Source organism: Amphiura filiformis, chromosome 2 (assembly GCF_039555335.1).
Source record: "Amphiura filiformis chromosome 2, Afil_fr2py, whole genome shotgun sequence".
In the NCBI taxonomy this organism is placed as follows: domain Eukaryota; kingdom Metazoa; phylum Echinodermata; class Ophiuroidea; order Amphilepidida; family Amphiuridae; genus Amphiura; species Amphiura filiformis.
This window is the reverse complement of record NC_092629.1, coordinates 54,058,203-54,074,990: the sequence shown is the minus strand read 5'-3', so window position 1 is coordinate 54,074,990 and position 16,788 is coordinate 54,058,203. Positions and strand designations below refer to the sequence as shown.

The window sequence follows — 16,788 nt, the reverse complement described above, 5'->3', positions numbered from 1 at the left end:
TTCAATAGATTCGAAGAATAAAGTCTCCATGAATTATTATTAAAAATACTGCACGACTGAGCTAGCACGATAATAGTAGCTTGCTAAACACGGGCAAAGGAAGAATATATTACTATGTGAAACTAGTGGTCATTTAATCAAATACGAGATAATATAAGGTACGTTTTATAAGCTTTTCTAGTAAAAGACTGTGTCTGATGACACTCGTCTGATGATAATGATTTTATATAATTGCAATTTTAATTTAAGTGTCTCGGGTCATTTTCTACATCAGATGTAATTTACGGTAGCTTGCTTTTCACATTAATGATACACTATGTGCTTATTTTAGTGCAGGCTGAGTAGGCTATATGTATATTTAGGTTTATTTATTTTTTATCTACGCTTAATACCGTAAATACATGTGATAAATGAGGTGATGATTATATTAATATCGTTGCATGATAGGCCGCAATGTGTTTCTGTAGACCTATAATGAGGAAGATATGGGGAGGGGGGGGGCATGGTGTTGGGTTGAAGTTGAATCACAAAATCATGATAAAGTTCCTTTTTTTTTAATGCCTTTATGGCCCGGCTTACTGGTCTATCAGGATGGCGAATATGACAAAAAGTTATGTTAATTGTGCATATATAGTCGTCTACATGCATCACATACTGTCAAGGGAGTGTTCAAAAATACCTTGGGACTGGAAAAACATGCATACGATGTTTGGAGTTTGGAGGGGGGGGGGGTAAAGGTTTTTGTCACGTAGGGGGGGGGTGTTTAAACTTTAAACAACAATAATCCTAAAGCCAAAAATACAAAATAGCCTGAAAGTAGCGCGTAAATGTCTCGTTTAAACCGGAACAAAAGTACATGGCAGATAAGGGTATTTGATCATTGATAAAATCATTACAGGACAATGAACCCTGAGATATATAATGTAGTGTCAAAAATTGTCTTGTCTAGGACGTAACTTAATGTTGCACCATTGTTGCACTATTTGTCCGTTATTTTTGGTATTTTATCAATAGCATGTATACAATGCAATTGCACATGAATAATAATTTACGTATCATTAATATATGTTTCCTTTGTCCGTTGATGTAAAATGGTACATTATAGGGGAAGGGGGCAAAGCCAAATTTACATACCCATTTGTCAATTGTCTGTCCTATTTTTAGTCGTTTTAATGACACTTTGCTATCTGCCGTCCCCGCTTGGGGGGGGGGGGCAATTTTATCCAACTCCCTCTGGATACGTCCTGACCCAACGAGCAGGGATATTTTTAGAGCATTTTTATAAAGACGCCCATGATTTTGTGACAAAATCTGCTTGCTCACCCCCCCTTTTTCCGCTCGCCAAAATTGTCTTGCCCCCCCCCCCCCATCCCAATGTTACCATCCCCCAGTGCTCATAATTATTGCACCGATAAATTAAATAATAGCAATGTAAAATACAAGAATGATCATAATAATAGTCACACTAGGTAGACTTTTAGGGAGTGTTGAGAAATACTTTGGTGGTGGTGGGGGGGGGGGTAAATATATTTATCATGTTTAACTAATCAGACCAAGACAACATTTTGTTTATCCATATTTCCAGATAAATATGTTAGCATCGATTGTGCTGCCTTTGTGCGTACCTGTATTCCTATACATCATAGTGAATCTCCTCCTCCCAGACAAGACCCCACGTCACGGAATCTACGCTACCCCAGGAGGGAAATGGTATTCACTCAAGTGGCTCTTGATCTATTGTATGTTAAAGTTGAGACATAGGCAAATGACGAAGCAGAATAAACTCTGTGACAAACCTGGTGATGCAGACCAAAAGAGTGCGGGATTTGGAATCAGAAGTCACAATACTGGGGCAGAGATGGAGTTGTTTACAGATTTAACTGATAAGCCACACGTAAAAATAATGTTTGTTTCTTCTTCTTTTTCTTTTGACTGCCTTATACACTCTAAACTAGAAAGACTTAAAATTTAAATCTTAGTTGAGACTTGAAAATTTTTAAGTCTTTAAGACTTATTTTACGCGGGGTTTGATTTAAATTTTCTTTGGGATAGGGAAAAAGAAAATCTATTTTTAAATCTTTCGAAAGACTTAAACAGTAAACCAATCACAACGCGATGGTGCGTGCACGTGATCAAATCGAAACGTTTTCCTGGACTGCTCAGCCGCCATCTTTCTTTTGCGATTTCGTGTGGTGGCGAGCTAATGAATGAAGTGAATTGGACGAATTTGTTTTGCAGAATGGCATCCAAGATGCTGTAATTGCCAATGTCAGTGACTATAACTGCCATGAGAAAGCTTACATTGTTGTGCACGAAGGGCAAAATCTTTCTTCCATGCCTATACACATAATATAATTTATAAATTGGTAAGCTTATTTCCATGAAGGATCACACTCGGCCACTGATGCAGTGACACTGAAATTATTACTGGCACTGCAGACTATTGCTTGAACTTTATGAAAGAAGTAGTCCTGACTTGGTATTACTGCCGTGAATAGACGTATTGCTTGATAAGAAGTCGCACAGACTTGTATTTAATATCGATATTTAAATCCCCATAAAGGTTTATATTATTTTGAAATAAATCCCAGATATGCTTAAAAGTAAATCTTAAAGGACTTGAATATTAAATCCAATGGACTTGCTTTTTTAAATCCCTGTGGGACTGAAATTTATAAAACTTTGTAAAGACTTATTTTAATCCTATATTGATTGGTCCCTAACTACAGTCTCTGAAAGTTTTGAAAGTAAGTCTTTTGGATTTGAATTTAAATCCCTGTAATTTAGAGTGTAGTCAATGCTTAATTTGCACTCTTTATATGAACTAAACTAACCCAGCAAACACAAAACGTTTTCACATTATTCGCAAATGGTTAGCAGAAAACGGGTAAATTCGGCTTATATTGCATACCCTTTGATATTATGTTTCTTGAAAGTTTATTTCTATTATTTTAGTCACGTTTCTATAGGTCATTATCTTTTGAGTGCAGTCCTGAGGATTTGTGTTGTTGGGTTTCACATGTCACATGTATCAATATGTTTTAATAATATTAATTATTGCATTTATTTATTTATTTATTTATTTATTTATTTATTTATTTATTATTTCTTTCTTTCTTTCTTTTTTTATGTAATTTTGTTGAGACATTTTCTCTTATTCGAGACAAAACAGGAAAAGAAAAAAGAAAAATAGACCGACACATTATTACGTGTTTACTTTATTCTCCTTCTTCTTCTGCATTATCATAGATTGGTTTTATTTTATTTATTTATTTATTTATTTATTTATTTATTTATTTATTTATTTATTTATTTATTTATTTAATTTGTTTCTTTGTTTGTTTATTTATTTACTTATTATTTATTTATTTATTTATTTATCTATTTATATATATTTTTTTATGTAATTTTGTTGAGACATTTTCTCTTATTTGAGACAAAACAAGAAAAGAAAAAAGAAAAATAGACCGACACATTATTACGTGTTTTCTTTTTTTTCCTTCTTCTTTTTCTTCTTCTTCTTAAAAAACAACAACAAACAAACAAACAAACAAACTGAACAAAAACAAAACAAAACTAAAACTGATCTATATTCTAGGACGCGGTTATTGTGTTCTCAAGCATCCTTTTTATCATTTATTTTAAAATTATGTTGTTTTCAGGATAACAACTCCGTTTATTTATATGGAATAAATCCAGTTGATGGAACCTGGATAGGTGTTCGGATCGCTAAGCGTCAAAATGGCGTCCGCGAGGTGTGGTTCTTCCTCAGGTTACCCGGATTGAATTACGACCTGTTGTTGCCACAGCATCCTGATACGATGGTACCCGACGTCAACTCAAACGGGTTTGAAGGAGCTGGGTTGAAGATTGAAGTAACGGAACCCATGAACACATGGAATATTACTTATGAAGGGAATTGCAGGTAAATGGTATAGATTAGACAAAATTAGGTGTTGTGTGTACCCTTGGACTGATCAATATTTATGCGAGGAGGGGGTGCAAGCAATGGAAGATGTGAGGGGAGAATCCGAAAACCTTTTGGGGTCGTGAAGGGGGTGAATCCGAATTTTTCATATGGCACGTTGGTGGGCAACGGAGTACATGTGTAACATATGCACGTTGGTGGACGACGGAGTATAGGACTTTTTTAAAAAACATATATGTACGTTGGTGGGCAACGTAACCAGTACAAATCGTATGCACGTTGGGGTCAACGGAGTACGGGACTTGTGTTGGACCATAAGGAGGAATAATCAGTTTTTAATTGGAAAAAAGTTTGGGAAAAAAGAATCAGATTTTTTTTTCTCCAACCCCCACGTCCCCCACATTAAATACTGAACCGTCCCTGTTATGCATACTAGTACATTCAGGGTATTATGAGTTTAAAATGGGATATGCGCTATTTTTTTCTGGCTTTTTTTGGGGGGTGGCTTATTTTTCACTGAATAGTCCTGTGTTGTTATAATAAAGTCTTAGAATAAAATTTACCATTTCTGGAGTGATCTGATATTGAATCTATTCTAAAGGAATGGAGTAAAAATGTTCAGAGTCATGTACAAAGATTTTGAAAAAGCTCCTTTACTCTAAAATTGGAATTGATGTTCACGCCCATGACGTTACAACATTTGGCGAGTCTTTTCACTCTAATTCGGATGTAGAAAGACATTATACACGTAGAAAAGGCAAACAGAAAAGATCGGCAGGATAAAGCAAGTCCAAAACACGTAACTTTTTTTTTTAAAGCGCAATGATTTATAGTGGCGCTACGCACGTTGATCCGCAAGCCTCAGCACATTTTACAGGTTGTCGCTGACCACTATGGCCCCACATCTTTCCGTAATAAACAAGATAATCTGCCAGCGTGTATATCAGATGTTTTCCAAAAATGTAGAGGATCTGGAGATTTCATAGGTCTTACAACTTTTTCTAACAATATATGATTTTGAGGCTAATGCTTTGAGAAAGTATTAATGTTTACCCTTTGATTTCAGGTTAGCATCCAGACGTTGCTCAACAGATCAAGAAGGTGATAACCCAGATCAAAAAGGTGATGGAAAATTAGTTTACGTGTCGTGTTCATTGAAGTAAGTAACACTAATACTACTCTCAGGTTGCTCTATGAGAGAATAACGTGTCAATTTATGATCACAAACAAATTTTCTAACAAAATATCATAACGTTCAATTATAGACCTGGACAATACCAGCAGCTATCATACTAATATACACATATATTTATCAGCTATAATTTGTTAACATGGATTTTTATTTCTATATATCAAATTATACATCTTTTTCTGCTTTTGTGGTAATTTTTATTCTATAAACTGCACATTTGTGTGCAAAATGAGGCGCATTTACATATATTTTAACAAGTTTTTTGACAATTTCCTTCCCACTTGTTACACACTTTAAAATAGGTAGTCAAAATGTTGACTAATTTAGGGGGTCAATTTGAAATAACCCGGATGAAGTCAAATTTGACCACCATAGGGGTCATTTTCAGTTGTTGACATCATTTTTAATTGACCCATAAAAGGGTCATATTTAAATGACCCCCAATATAGTCATTATTTGACCCACGTTCCGGGGTCATTTTCAAACCGGGACCCCCAAATGTAGTCATTTCAACTACTTTAGGGGTAATTTTCTAATTATGACCCCCGGATATAGTCATTTTTTGACACTAATAGGGTTATTTTTCAAATGACTCTGTTAGGGGTCAAATCATTTTTGTTCCTAAATGTAGTCATTTTTAACTACAATTTGGGTCAAATCATTTGACTTCATCTCCGGGTCAAAAATGACTTCAATGGGTTTGGTGCATAGTTGACCCTGCCATGGGGTCAAAAATGACTACTTTAGGGTCATTTTTGACTACCTATTTTTAAGCGTGTAGCTGTTGTTTTTCTGATGTTCTAATACCATTATACAAGTGTTTACCCCTTGTAAAGATGCAAACAAGATTTAAGATCAATCGCGCCATCATGGTTCACCAAATAAAAATGACTACTGTTTACGTGTTATCAAACAACCGTGTATGACATTAAGTGTTTATGTTCTTTATAAAATCAAGGGATTGGTGCAAGAAGGTCATATAGTGTGTCTTGTCTCAAGTTGAGAATAACACCAGGTTGTGTTTGTAGTGGCAGATTCGAGTCAGTGCGTTTACGCGGTTGCGTCGGCAGTGTATGGACTTATTGCCCTTCTACACGTGTGCATACGCCCCGCGGGATTAGGTTAGCGAGCCCGATTTAGTAAATACCCAACAAACACTTATATATAATTCAGATCAAATTAATTATATATTGGCAAGTTTAGTAGGATTGTACAGTAATTTAACATGCAAAACATAAAGCATGTCACTCAGGGCTTCAGAATCTAGCTTACTACATGTACAATAAGGTACACACTTAAAAAATAGGTAGTCAAAATTTTGACTAATTCAGGGGGTCAATTTGAAATAACCCTATGAAGTCAAATTTGACCACTTTAGGGGTCATTTTCAGTTGTTGACATCATAATTATTAAATAGACCCCTAAAAGGGTCATATTTAAATGACCTCAAATATAGTCATTTTTTGACCCACGTTCCGGGGTCATTTTCAAACCGGGACCCCTGAATGTAGTCATTTCAACTACGTCATTTCCTAATAATGACCCCCGGATATAGTCATTTTTTGACACTAATAGGGTTCTTTTTCAACTGACTCTGTTAGGGGTTAAATCAATTTTTTGACCCTAAATGTAGTCATTTTTAACTACATTTGGGTCAAATCATTTGACTTCATGTACCGGGTCAAAAATGACTTCAATGGGTTTGGTGCATAGTTGACCCTGCATATGGGGTCAAAAATTACTACTTAAGGGTCATTTTTGACTACCTATTTTTAAGTGTGTATAGCAATCTTTATATAACAAGTCCCTGATATAATGACAAATACTTTAATATATTGTTCGTTTTGCTGATCAGTTTTTATGAAGTATTATCCAAACTTATATGTCGTATTTTTACAATTATTTTTAGATGGCGAGCTACTACACCATATGTTAATTTTGACACAGACATAAGTCTCAGATTAATGGCGCAAAACATAGCCAAAGAAAAGTGGACTCGGGAATTCTTTGATAACATGAAAAGGTATGTATATAATTCTTTCTTCTAATTTTACCCTATCTAATAAACTAATTAGAACGGCATAACAGTTCAAATGGCAGCCATGTTGGTGAAACAGGCTTTGAGTATTTCTGAATTGCAATTGAAACACCTGTTTGAATCACGCTAAATACACCGTTAATAGCTGCTTTAAGATTTTAACCAACACGGGTTACTAGGTGAACTACACAATTACAGGGATTGTTGAACAATCCCTGATCATTCATATTATCAAAGACATAGATAAAAAGAATTTATCGCGTCTGATGTCACTGTTAATTACGGTCCTTGATTGGTTTACACAGGTTAATAGCGAGTAAAAGGAAGGCCGATTTATCTGGTGCCGATCGGAGAAAAGGAATAGCAGAAAATGGCGAAAAATTACGTACTTTTACAAGGCAAAAGGCAACTTTTCTAGGCATTGTTGACATGGTGTCTTCGCAAAAGAAAGTTTCCTACTATAAAGACCTAAACTTTTGAGATGGTTTGTATGTTTGATGGTGCAAAATTAACAATAAGGGGCCCGGTTGTACCGCCGCGTGCAGCAAGTCATCATCACGGCACTTGTAAACAAACCGTGCTCGAGTTTGATTGACAGATGACGTCAGACGCGATAAATTTTGTTTATCTCGGTCTTTAATTATAGCTAAACTACCTCTTATTATATTTGAACTGCCATTGATCACTCTTGTTGTTGAACTACCTCATATTACAGTTATTGTTGAAATACATCTGGTCACAATTACTACTGTTGAACTACCTCTGATCACAGTTATTGTTGAACTAGCTCTGGTTACAGTTAGTTGAACCACCCGGTCACTGTTATGTTGAACTATCTCTGATCTCAATTACTGTCGTATTATCTCTGATAACAGTCACTGATGAACTACCCCTGATCACACATATTGTTGAGCTACCTCTGATCAAAGTTATTGTTGAATAACCTCTGATTATAGAACTGTTATTGTCGAACTATCTCTGATCACAGTTATTGTTGAACTACCTCTGCTTACAGTTACTGTTGTGTTACCTCCGTTCACAGTTACTGTTGAAATACATTTTATTACACTTACTGTTGAATTACCTCCGATCACAATAAGTGTTGAGGTATCCCTGATTACAGTTACTGTTGAACTACCTCTGATCACAGTTACTTTTGAACTACCTCTGATCGCACTTATTGTTGAACTACCTCTGATCACAGTTACTTTTGACCTACCTCTGATTACAGCTACTGTTGAACTACCTCTGATCACAGTTATTGTTGAACAACATCTGATTACAGAACTGATATTGTCGATGTACCTCTGCTTACAGTAATGTTGAACTACCTCTGGTCACAGTTATTGTTGAACTACCTCTGATTACAGTTACTGTTGAACTAACCCCGATCACAGTTACTGTTGAAATACCTTTGATCACAGTTTACTGTTATGCTAAGTCTGGTCACAATTACTGATGAAGTATCTCTGGTTACAGTTACTGTTGAACTACCTCTGATCACAATTACTTTTGAACTATCTCTGATCACAGTTACTGTTGAAATACCTCTGATCACACTTACTGTTGAACTCCCTCTGATCACAGTTACTGTTGACCTATCTGTGATCACCGGTATTGTTGAACTATCTGATCACAATTACTGTAGAACTATATCTGATTACAATTTACAGTTACTGTTCAACTACCTCTGGTCATAATTGAAGACCTGAGTGCAAGAAGATCGTAAGTCCACTTGGCCCCTCAACATGTATACAATACAGTACGTATAGTTTCTTAGGGTTTTATCATGTTTAATACATGTTCCAGGGTGAAAACATCATGAAAGGTTGTGAAATATTTGTTTTGGCCCCTGAACATGTATAAAATATTACCAAACTATACGAAACTATATCGCAACTTTAGTGTATACATGTTGAAGGGCCAAGTGGACTTACGGTCTTCTTACGTTCAGGTCTTCAATTACTGTTGAAATATCTCTGATTACAGTTTACATTTGCTGTTAACTACCTCTGGTTACAGTTAGAACGTCTTCTGACAATACAGACAAACGAACAAAGTTTGATTCCAAACAGTCAAAGTCTCAGCATCACCCAATAATGAGGGCCGATCTTTCCCCAGACAAACAAGTACCTAGACAACCGACTTTGCTTCGCGTAGTGAAGTAAACACTGCATAGCAACCATTTTGACAAGGACGCAACCCGGACGCAAACAAGCAGACATGTTCGCGTCTACGGAACATGTTGCATTTGACGCAGGTGATAACGGCACAGCAATCACGCAAACGAGTGGGTCAGACATGTATGCGATATTTCTCCGTGCCTAGTAACTCCGTCAATCCGTCAATATCACCTTGGATACGGGGCTTCACCTCCCGCTGTGGTAAGGGATGGGCAGTCATAGGTCTAGCTGGTATGTCTATGGATCTTTCCATGAAAAGCGACAGGCGAACTGCTACGCACGAACCGCGTATTTTTATGGTCTTTCGTGTAAACGCAAAGACACGCATAGCTCTATCGCGTATAGACGAAGGCACGCAACGCTGGCGTGATTGTAAGACATCGGCCCTCATGAATATGCGAAAATTCACAGCATAGACAAAGGGACTGTTAGAAAATTGTCTGCATTAGTCTATGAGCACAGACCACAGTTACTATTGAACTGAAATGCATTTTATAACCGAAAGAAAAATAGATAATGATAATGTCATTAAAATTCATACTTTTATAAAAATAAAAGAAAAAGAAAAAGCAGGTCCTTATCGTCAACAGCTCATTCTCGTAAACGTGTTTGATATTTCTTTATAGATTACACCAAACACACTACGAGCAATTTGGTGAAATGGCTGGTAGTGTTAATATAAGCGGACATCCAGAACAGCACGTCACTGCACGAGGTGTCAGAGATAGGTCTTTTGGTAAGTAAATATTTCCACAAAGAAAATATCTTACCCTTCCCATAATCCTTTGCAACATGTTGCACCACCATGTAATCGAATGGCGATCTTATTTCTTACCACAGGCTGCCTGTACAGTACGCTTTTTATATTGAGAACAGACTGGTTAAACATAGGTTCCCAGCAAACACAAAAACGTTTTTAAAACGTTTTAAACAAGTTATTTTTGGCTTTTGGTTTAGGTAAAAACGTTTTAATAACATTAAAATGTCGGGTTATATAAAGGTCATGATAACGTTTTAAAACGTTTTGTATGAAAACACACTACAACAATATTTTCAAAAAATGTTATTGTAAACTGTTTTGGAAAACATTTTTGCCAAATATTGTGTCAATACTTAAATAGCATTATGTTAAAATATTTGAACCCAGCATACACAGAAATGTTCTTAAAATGTTTTTTTTTTCAAAACCTTTTAATAACATTTAAATGTCGGGTTATATAAAGGTCAGGAAAAATGTTTTTAAAACGTTATTGAAAATATTTTGGGCAAACATTTTTCACAACATATTTTTTCAACCCCAAAATAACATTCTGTTTAGAATGTTTTGTATCAAGTTTTCAAGACTGTTTTAGGAATGTTACTAAAACGTTTTTATGCCCTTTATATAACCCGACATTTAAACGTTTTCTGTAAAACATTTTTGTTTACTGAGCAGTAGATTATCAAAACATGTTTTTTAAGGTTATGAAAACGTTTTATACTCTTAATATACCCTTTATATAACCCGACATTTAAACGTTTTCTGACAATCTTTTATAACCTTTTGCGAATGATGTCGAAAACGTTTTGTGTTTGCTGGGTTATTAGTCAATAAACTATTATACCATTTATATAACCTGACGCTTAAACGTTCTCTGACGGCATTTTCTGCCCCTAAATATGTTCGCAACTAATCACAAAAACACCATTGCAGGAAAGGGAGTTGGAACCAGGTCTTTAGGGTTGGCATAGGCTGTATTACGCTTGTACCTGAAACCAAGAATTATACGTGTATTATGTAGTGTATTGGTAAAAGTATCTCACGTGATTAAGTATTTGTGCGCCTAAAGGTATTATAATTGAAGACCTAATTAAAAAGACTAGTTTGCGTCTGACGTCAGCGCAAAGGCGCGGTGTGATCGACCTGCGCAGATCGACATTTTGGTCCAGTTGACAGGACGTCATACGCAAACTAATATTTTATAATGAAAGACAAAGATAAAGACAATTTATCGCGTCTGACGTCACCTGTCAATCAAACTCGAGCACGGTTTGTTTACAAGTGTCGTGATGATGACTTGCTGAACGTGGATTTATAACCGGGCGCCTTATTGTTAATTTTGCACCTTTCGACATGCAAACCATCTCAAAAGTTAGGTCTTTATAGTAGGAAACTTCCTTTGGTGAAGGCACCATGTCAACAATGCCTAGAAAAGCTGCTTTTTGCCTTGTAAAAGTACGTATTTTTCGCCATTTGCTGCTATTCCTTTTCTCCGATCAGCACCAGATAGATCGGTCTTCCTTTACGCGCTGATTAACCTGTGTAAACCAATTAAGGATCGTAATTGACAGTGACATCAGACGCAATAAATTGTTTTTATCTCTGTCTTTAATTATAATTCTATTTACGATTATACTTTCTTTCATTTCAGGTCCACGAATGTGGGACCAATTTTATTCTTATTGTCTGCTCTTTGCCCAATTCCAGGTAAGATATTTTAATATCTTAAGGTGGTACTACACCCCCTGATAAAGTTTGTTACTAATTTTGCATTTTTCTCAAAAACAAAAACAAAAAAAACTACACACTGGTAACAAAAGTTATGTATATTATAGGGGCAAGAAATCCAATGACTTCACCGAAATTTCAGTGATTCAAGACAAGTGGTGTGTTATTATTTTTTTGAGAAAAATGCACAAAATGGTCACAAATTTATCAAGGGGTGTAGTGTGATGTGCCCTGAGTAATTTAATTTCATGATTTATCTTTGTTTACAAAGTTACATGAGTGATGACATTTTGGGGGAATTCCCCTCTCAAATTGAGCAAAACAAGTTGAATCATATCTAATTTGGAATATTTGGAAACCCCTGAAAGTGATGTAATGGAATTCCCTAAGGAAGTGATGTAATGAGAAAGGTTAATGTTATAATTAAGACTTTGGAATTCCCCAGATTGAACATAATGTGAAGGTAGTAAATGGCCCATAATAGAATGGGGTTTCTCCAATGCTTGGGATATAAGAAAATGTAAACACAATTATGGTCACAGTTGATAGTGTTGATCTGGGCTATGCTTTCAGTCCAATTCCTTCAAAGAAAGGAAATTGCAAACCAGAAATATTTTATGCAGTCAAAGTACTACTATTTACCAGTGTTGTCGGAGAAGATCTAGAATACGTCAAAGAACGTTATTCTTCCAAGAAAGGAATATATATTCTTCTGTCGACTTGCTGAAGTCTGGTGTTTTGATTCAACGCAACTGTCAAAATAAGTGGGGACAACTGCATCGCAGTCCTGCTTCCTGAAGATATTGTGTGAAAGGTGGAAATAGCACCAAGTTTGGAGAAAGCAGCGCAAGGAGTTTAATATTGGAGAACGGCGCAAGGAGTAAAGTGATTTGGAGAACTGCGCAAGGAATTACGAATGTGTTTGGAGAACGACGCAAGGAGTTTAGTACTTGGGAGAAAGTAACACCATTTTCGTATGAGGATTTTATACGCAAGGATTTATCAATGCAAGTGTACAAAGGACTTCGCTGATTTTCGCAGGACAAGTGAATAAGGATATATTACATCAGTCGTCCAGAACATTGCAAGAACTTTATGATCACCAAGAAGAAGAATGCTGGCTAAGTACTAAATAGTTGAAGAGTGATTATATTTGATTATTATGTATGTGCATTTGTTGTCATATATTGTACCAATCATAACTGGCTTTCAATTAAAGACTTAGATTTTATTAGCTTAATCAAACAGTGTATTTGTGTTGTACATTCGTGTGAATTTGGGTAAAAAGTGATTTTGGCCTTGAGTCAAGTACGACTCGTAACAGTAGTACCACCTTAGAATATTCCAGAGATGATACCGATTTTGTTGAAATGAGCAAAAAATCCACTAGAATTATAATTATTGCAACACTGGTTCATTTTTTTCAAACCTGATTTTTTGGTATATTTGTAATGTTTACACATGTCCCAACTTGCACTAAAATCATGCAGCCAATTTTGTTGTTTGTAGGTCATCAGAGCAAAGTTCGACATAAAGTCATAACTCGTGAATTCATGACTTTATGTCAGAACAGCATGTTAAATAGCCAAAATAAACACTAGGGTTTCTTTCACTTTACCTTGTTATTTTAGTTCAAATTGGACAGAAACACTTCCCGACAATTATTACTAGTAACATTTCAACATTTAAAATGTGACGGTAATCGTGCATTAAAGCTTAAAGAATGTATTTTTCCTTGCACTCTCCTTCTTGTTTTTTTTTATTTGGCTTCAACTTGCTTAAATCAAACAATTTTATAGATTTATATTATTCATTAAGTTCATTTTATTTTTATAGGACGGGACTTCGTTACATGCAGGCTCATTTTGCGTACCCAATATATTTTCTCAGTAAGTATGGTGATGATGATGATGATGATGATGATGATGAAGAAGACAACAATTATGATGATGATCATCATAACAATGACAATAATTATGGTGAATTCGGGTGATGATGGTAGTGACAATGATGATGATGGCGATCATGATGATGTGGATAATGATGGTGACGATGACAATGTCGATGATGATGGTGATGATAATAATGATGATGATGATGATGATGATGATGAAGACAACGACGACGATGATGATGATTATGACAATGGCAATGATTGTGATGAATTACGGTGATGATGGTAGTGACAATGATGATGGTGGCAGAGACGATGATGATGATGATTATGATGTTGATGATGTGGATAATGATGGTGCCGATGATGATGATGATGATGATGATGATGATGATGACGGTAACGAGTGTGGCTAATACATCCTATGATAATGAAGATAGTGATGACAATGACGATGATACCAATAACGATGATGATAATAATGATGGTGACGATGACAATGAAAATGATGATGATGATATTGATGATGATGATGATGATGATGATGGTGATGATGATGATCACAATGATGATGACAATGATTGTGGTGAATTGCGTAAATGTATCCTATAATCCTATTTTTTTTCAACATTGTTTTTCCCCAACTAGTTTGAATAGCGGATTTTTCATCAATAAACAAGGAGTAATAGTCAAAACTGTATCGTCGACTCTGAGTCTTCCCGATCTGATGCCAGAGACAACGCCACCCAAGACATTTACTTTCGATATGAAAATGGAAAGTACGTAAACGACAATATAATTCTAAAATTACGGTGGCACGCAGGATCACTTAAAATGGGAAATGCTAGACATTGTTCTGTATTGTATAAAAAGTAATAACCTAAAATATCCAAAATTTTGGTCAAAACACTAATATGCAATTTTTGTCAATTTGGATACTTGGGGTTAGTTGTTATGGTGGACCGAAAAAATTGGCATGGAAAACCAAATTTGACGCTTTTTTCAAAAACTATTAATTTTTGTAGAAATTTGCCGTGCTAGATGAATTCTTTGTAGCATTTCCTTTCTGAAAATGCACACAATGTCTAAAATTTCCCACTTTGAGTGATCCTGCCTGTCTCCTTAAGAAAAGGTTTGACTACAAAAACTATTCTCTTATAAATGCATCTACGCACAGTTTCCACCTCGATACACCCGAGTACACACACCATTCCTGCACAGAAAGTCTAGTCTCCAAGCAGGCTGTGTTGTACTACCCGGTTGAGTGCATAGCATCATAAGAGATGTGTGAGATCTAGTGGAAAATAGACATCTGTTATTGGTTTTTGCCAAAACCTCAAGTGTTCCCTTCAGACAATCAGATTTTTTTTATATCGAACGAAAGCTAACACTTCCCCCTAAAAACACTTTTTTTACATTAGGTCAACAGATAAAGCAATTCAATGTTATAGCAAGGGGAATGTGGTAAATCTGTTGAAAACTACTTATCCAAGCATATTTTGACCACAAATAGGTTTTATAAGTCAAAACCTCAAGTGTTCCTTACAATATTTTTCAAATGTATGGCATTAAATGAAAGAGCACACTTATATGTGACCAGACCCATTCCATGTCAACTCCAGGGATGTGCACCGCAGCACCTCTTCAATTTTTTTCTTTTTCTGTGTGGTGGTAGATATTGATGAGAAAGTACAATCCCGAAAATGTGAGCTTCATACTCCATTTCGTTTTCCGTGGCATCAATTTGAGAATTTAGAGGTCATTATACATGCGAAATCAAAATGTGTACAACTCTATGGAGTAGGCTTTAAACCTGAAAAGTGATGTGTTGAAGCCATCGAGTACCAAAGCCAATATCTCTCAGAAATGATGTCCAAGGACATATCTGCAACATACCTGAAGTTGATGGTGGGGCAAAATGTCTGACATTGGTTTTCAGGGGGGTCAAAATGTACAAAAAATGTACAATTGGGGTTTTGCATGGGTAATATCTCAGCTAAAATTATTCGAATAGGCTCAATATTGGATAAGAGTAATGTCCTACCAAAGGGCTCTGACTGGCCAAAAATTGGACGGTAAAATTATTTTTACTTTTGGAGTTCTGACCCCCCAAAGTTGGTCCTGGATGGACGTAGTTGCATTTTCAGGGCCTTATATCTTTTAAAGTAAAGGAGTTACAAGTTTTCTGATGCCAGATTTGAATTCTACCTAAATAAGTACCCCAGGATACATACTTTTCAAAGTTGTAAAGGGTTCCCTTTATACATTTATGGACCTCCAAACGTCGTCTTTCGCGTTGCGACACATTTTTTTATGCTGACCTCCCTAAATTTCAAATTGATGCCACGGGAAAACGAAATGGAGTATGAAGCTCAAATTTTCGGGATTCTACTTTCTCATCAATATCTACCACCACACAGAAAAAGAAAAAATTGAAGAGGTGCTGCGGTGCACATCCCTGAGTTGATATGGAATGGGTCACCATCAACATCGAAACGCTCGTAAAGTCGGCCCCTGGTCAATTCTGTTTTCTTCCGTGTTTAGAAAATATATATCATAAGCTTTACAATGAGAGGACATTCCTGAACCTCGTTGACTTGGGGATGATTTGAAGTGACCGCCAATTATGACCATTTGATATTTAATACCAGCAATATAGAAAAAGAGATATATTGAAGCACCAAAATAATGTACCTTTTTACTGAAGGAGCAAAGTTTAACAAGCCATAACTCCGCTTCTGGATATCGTTTGAAGTCAAATGATATATCATTGTAAAGCTTATGATATATATTTTCTAAACACGGAAGAAAACAGAATTGACCAGGGGCCGACTTTACGAGCATTTCGATGTGGATGGTGATACATATGCTTATCAACCTTTATTGTTTCCTATTGTTAACAGCTGGCGCCACATACAGCTTCACCGTCGATATGGAGTCAAGCGTTGTGCTCATCCCCGATGATAAATTGGACATCAAAATTCACGAGACTAAAGCAGCATTTACCATGAATGGAATACCAGGACACGGTATCGGTGAATGGTTAACACGGCCACGATAATATA

The 16,788-nt window shown here is 36.0% G+C and overlaps 1 protein-coding gene across 1 annotated transcript; it reads left to right on the top strand.

The window, feature by feature from the left end:
* LOC140146393 (uncharacterized) lies at nt 1-16,788 on the top strand. The gene is made up of 10 exons (XM_072168228.1): nt 1-158; nt 1,586-1,894; nt 3,663-3,925; nt 4,995-5,087; nt 7,030-7,143; nt 9,968-10,077; nt 11,753-11,808; nt 13,666-13,718; nt 14,372-14,502; nt 16,627-16,788. Exons 2-10 carry the CDS (start codon nt 1,592-1,594, stop codon nt 16,782-16,784), a joined length of 1,281 nt encoding a protein of 426 aa, XP_072024329.1. The 5' UTR covers nt 1-158; nt 1,586-1,591; the 3' UTR covers nt 16,785-16,788.

Bases quoted from the DNA above. Each gene is read 5' to 3' on its own strand.
- LOC140146393 (XM_072168228.1), top strand. From the start codon at position 1,592: ATGTTAGCATCGATTGTGCTGCCTTTGTGCGTACCTGTATTCCTATAC. The intron at 1,895-3,662 runs GTAAAAATAATG...TGTTGTTTTCAG, and splicing joins ATTTAACTGATAAGCCACAC to GATAACAACTCCGTTTATTT. The intron at 5,088-7,029 runs GTAAGTAACACT...AATTATTTTTAG, and splicing joins TACGTGTCGTGTTCATTGAA to ATGGCGAGCTACTACACCAT.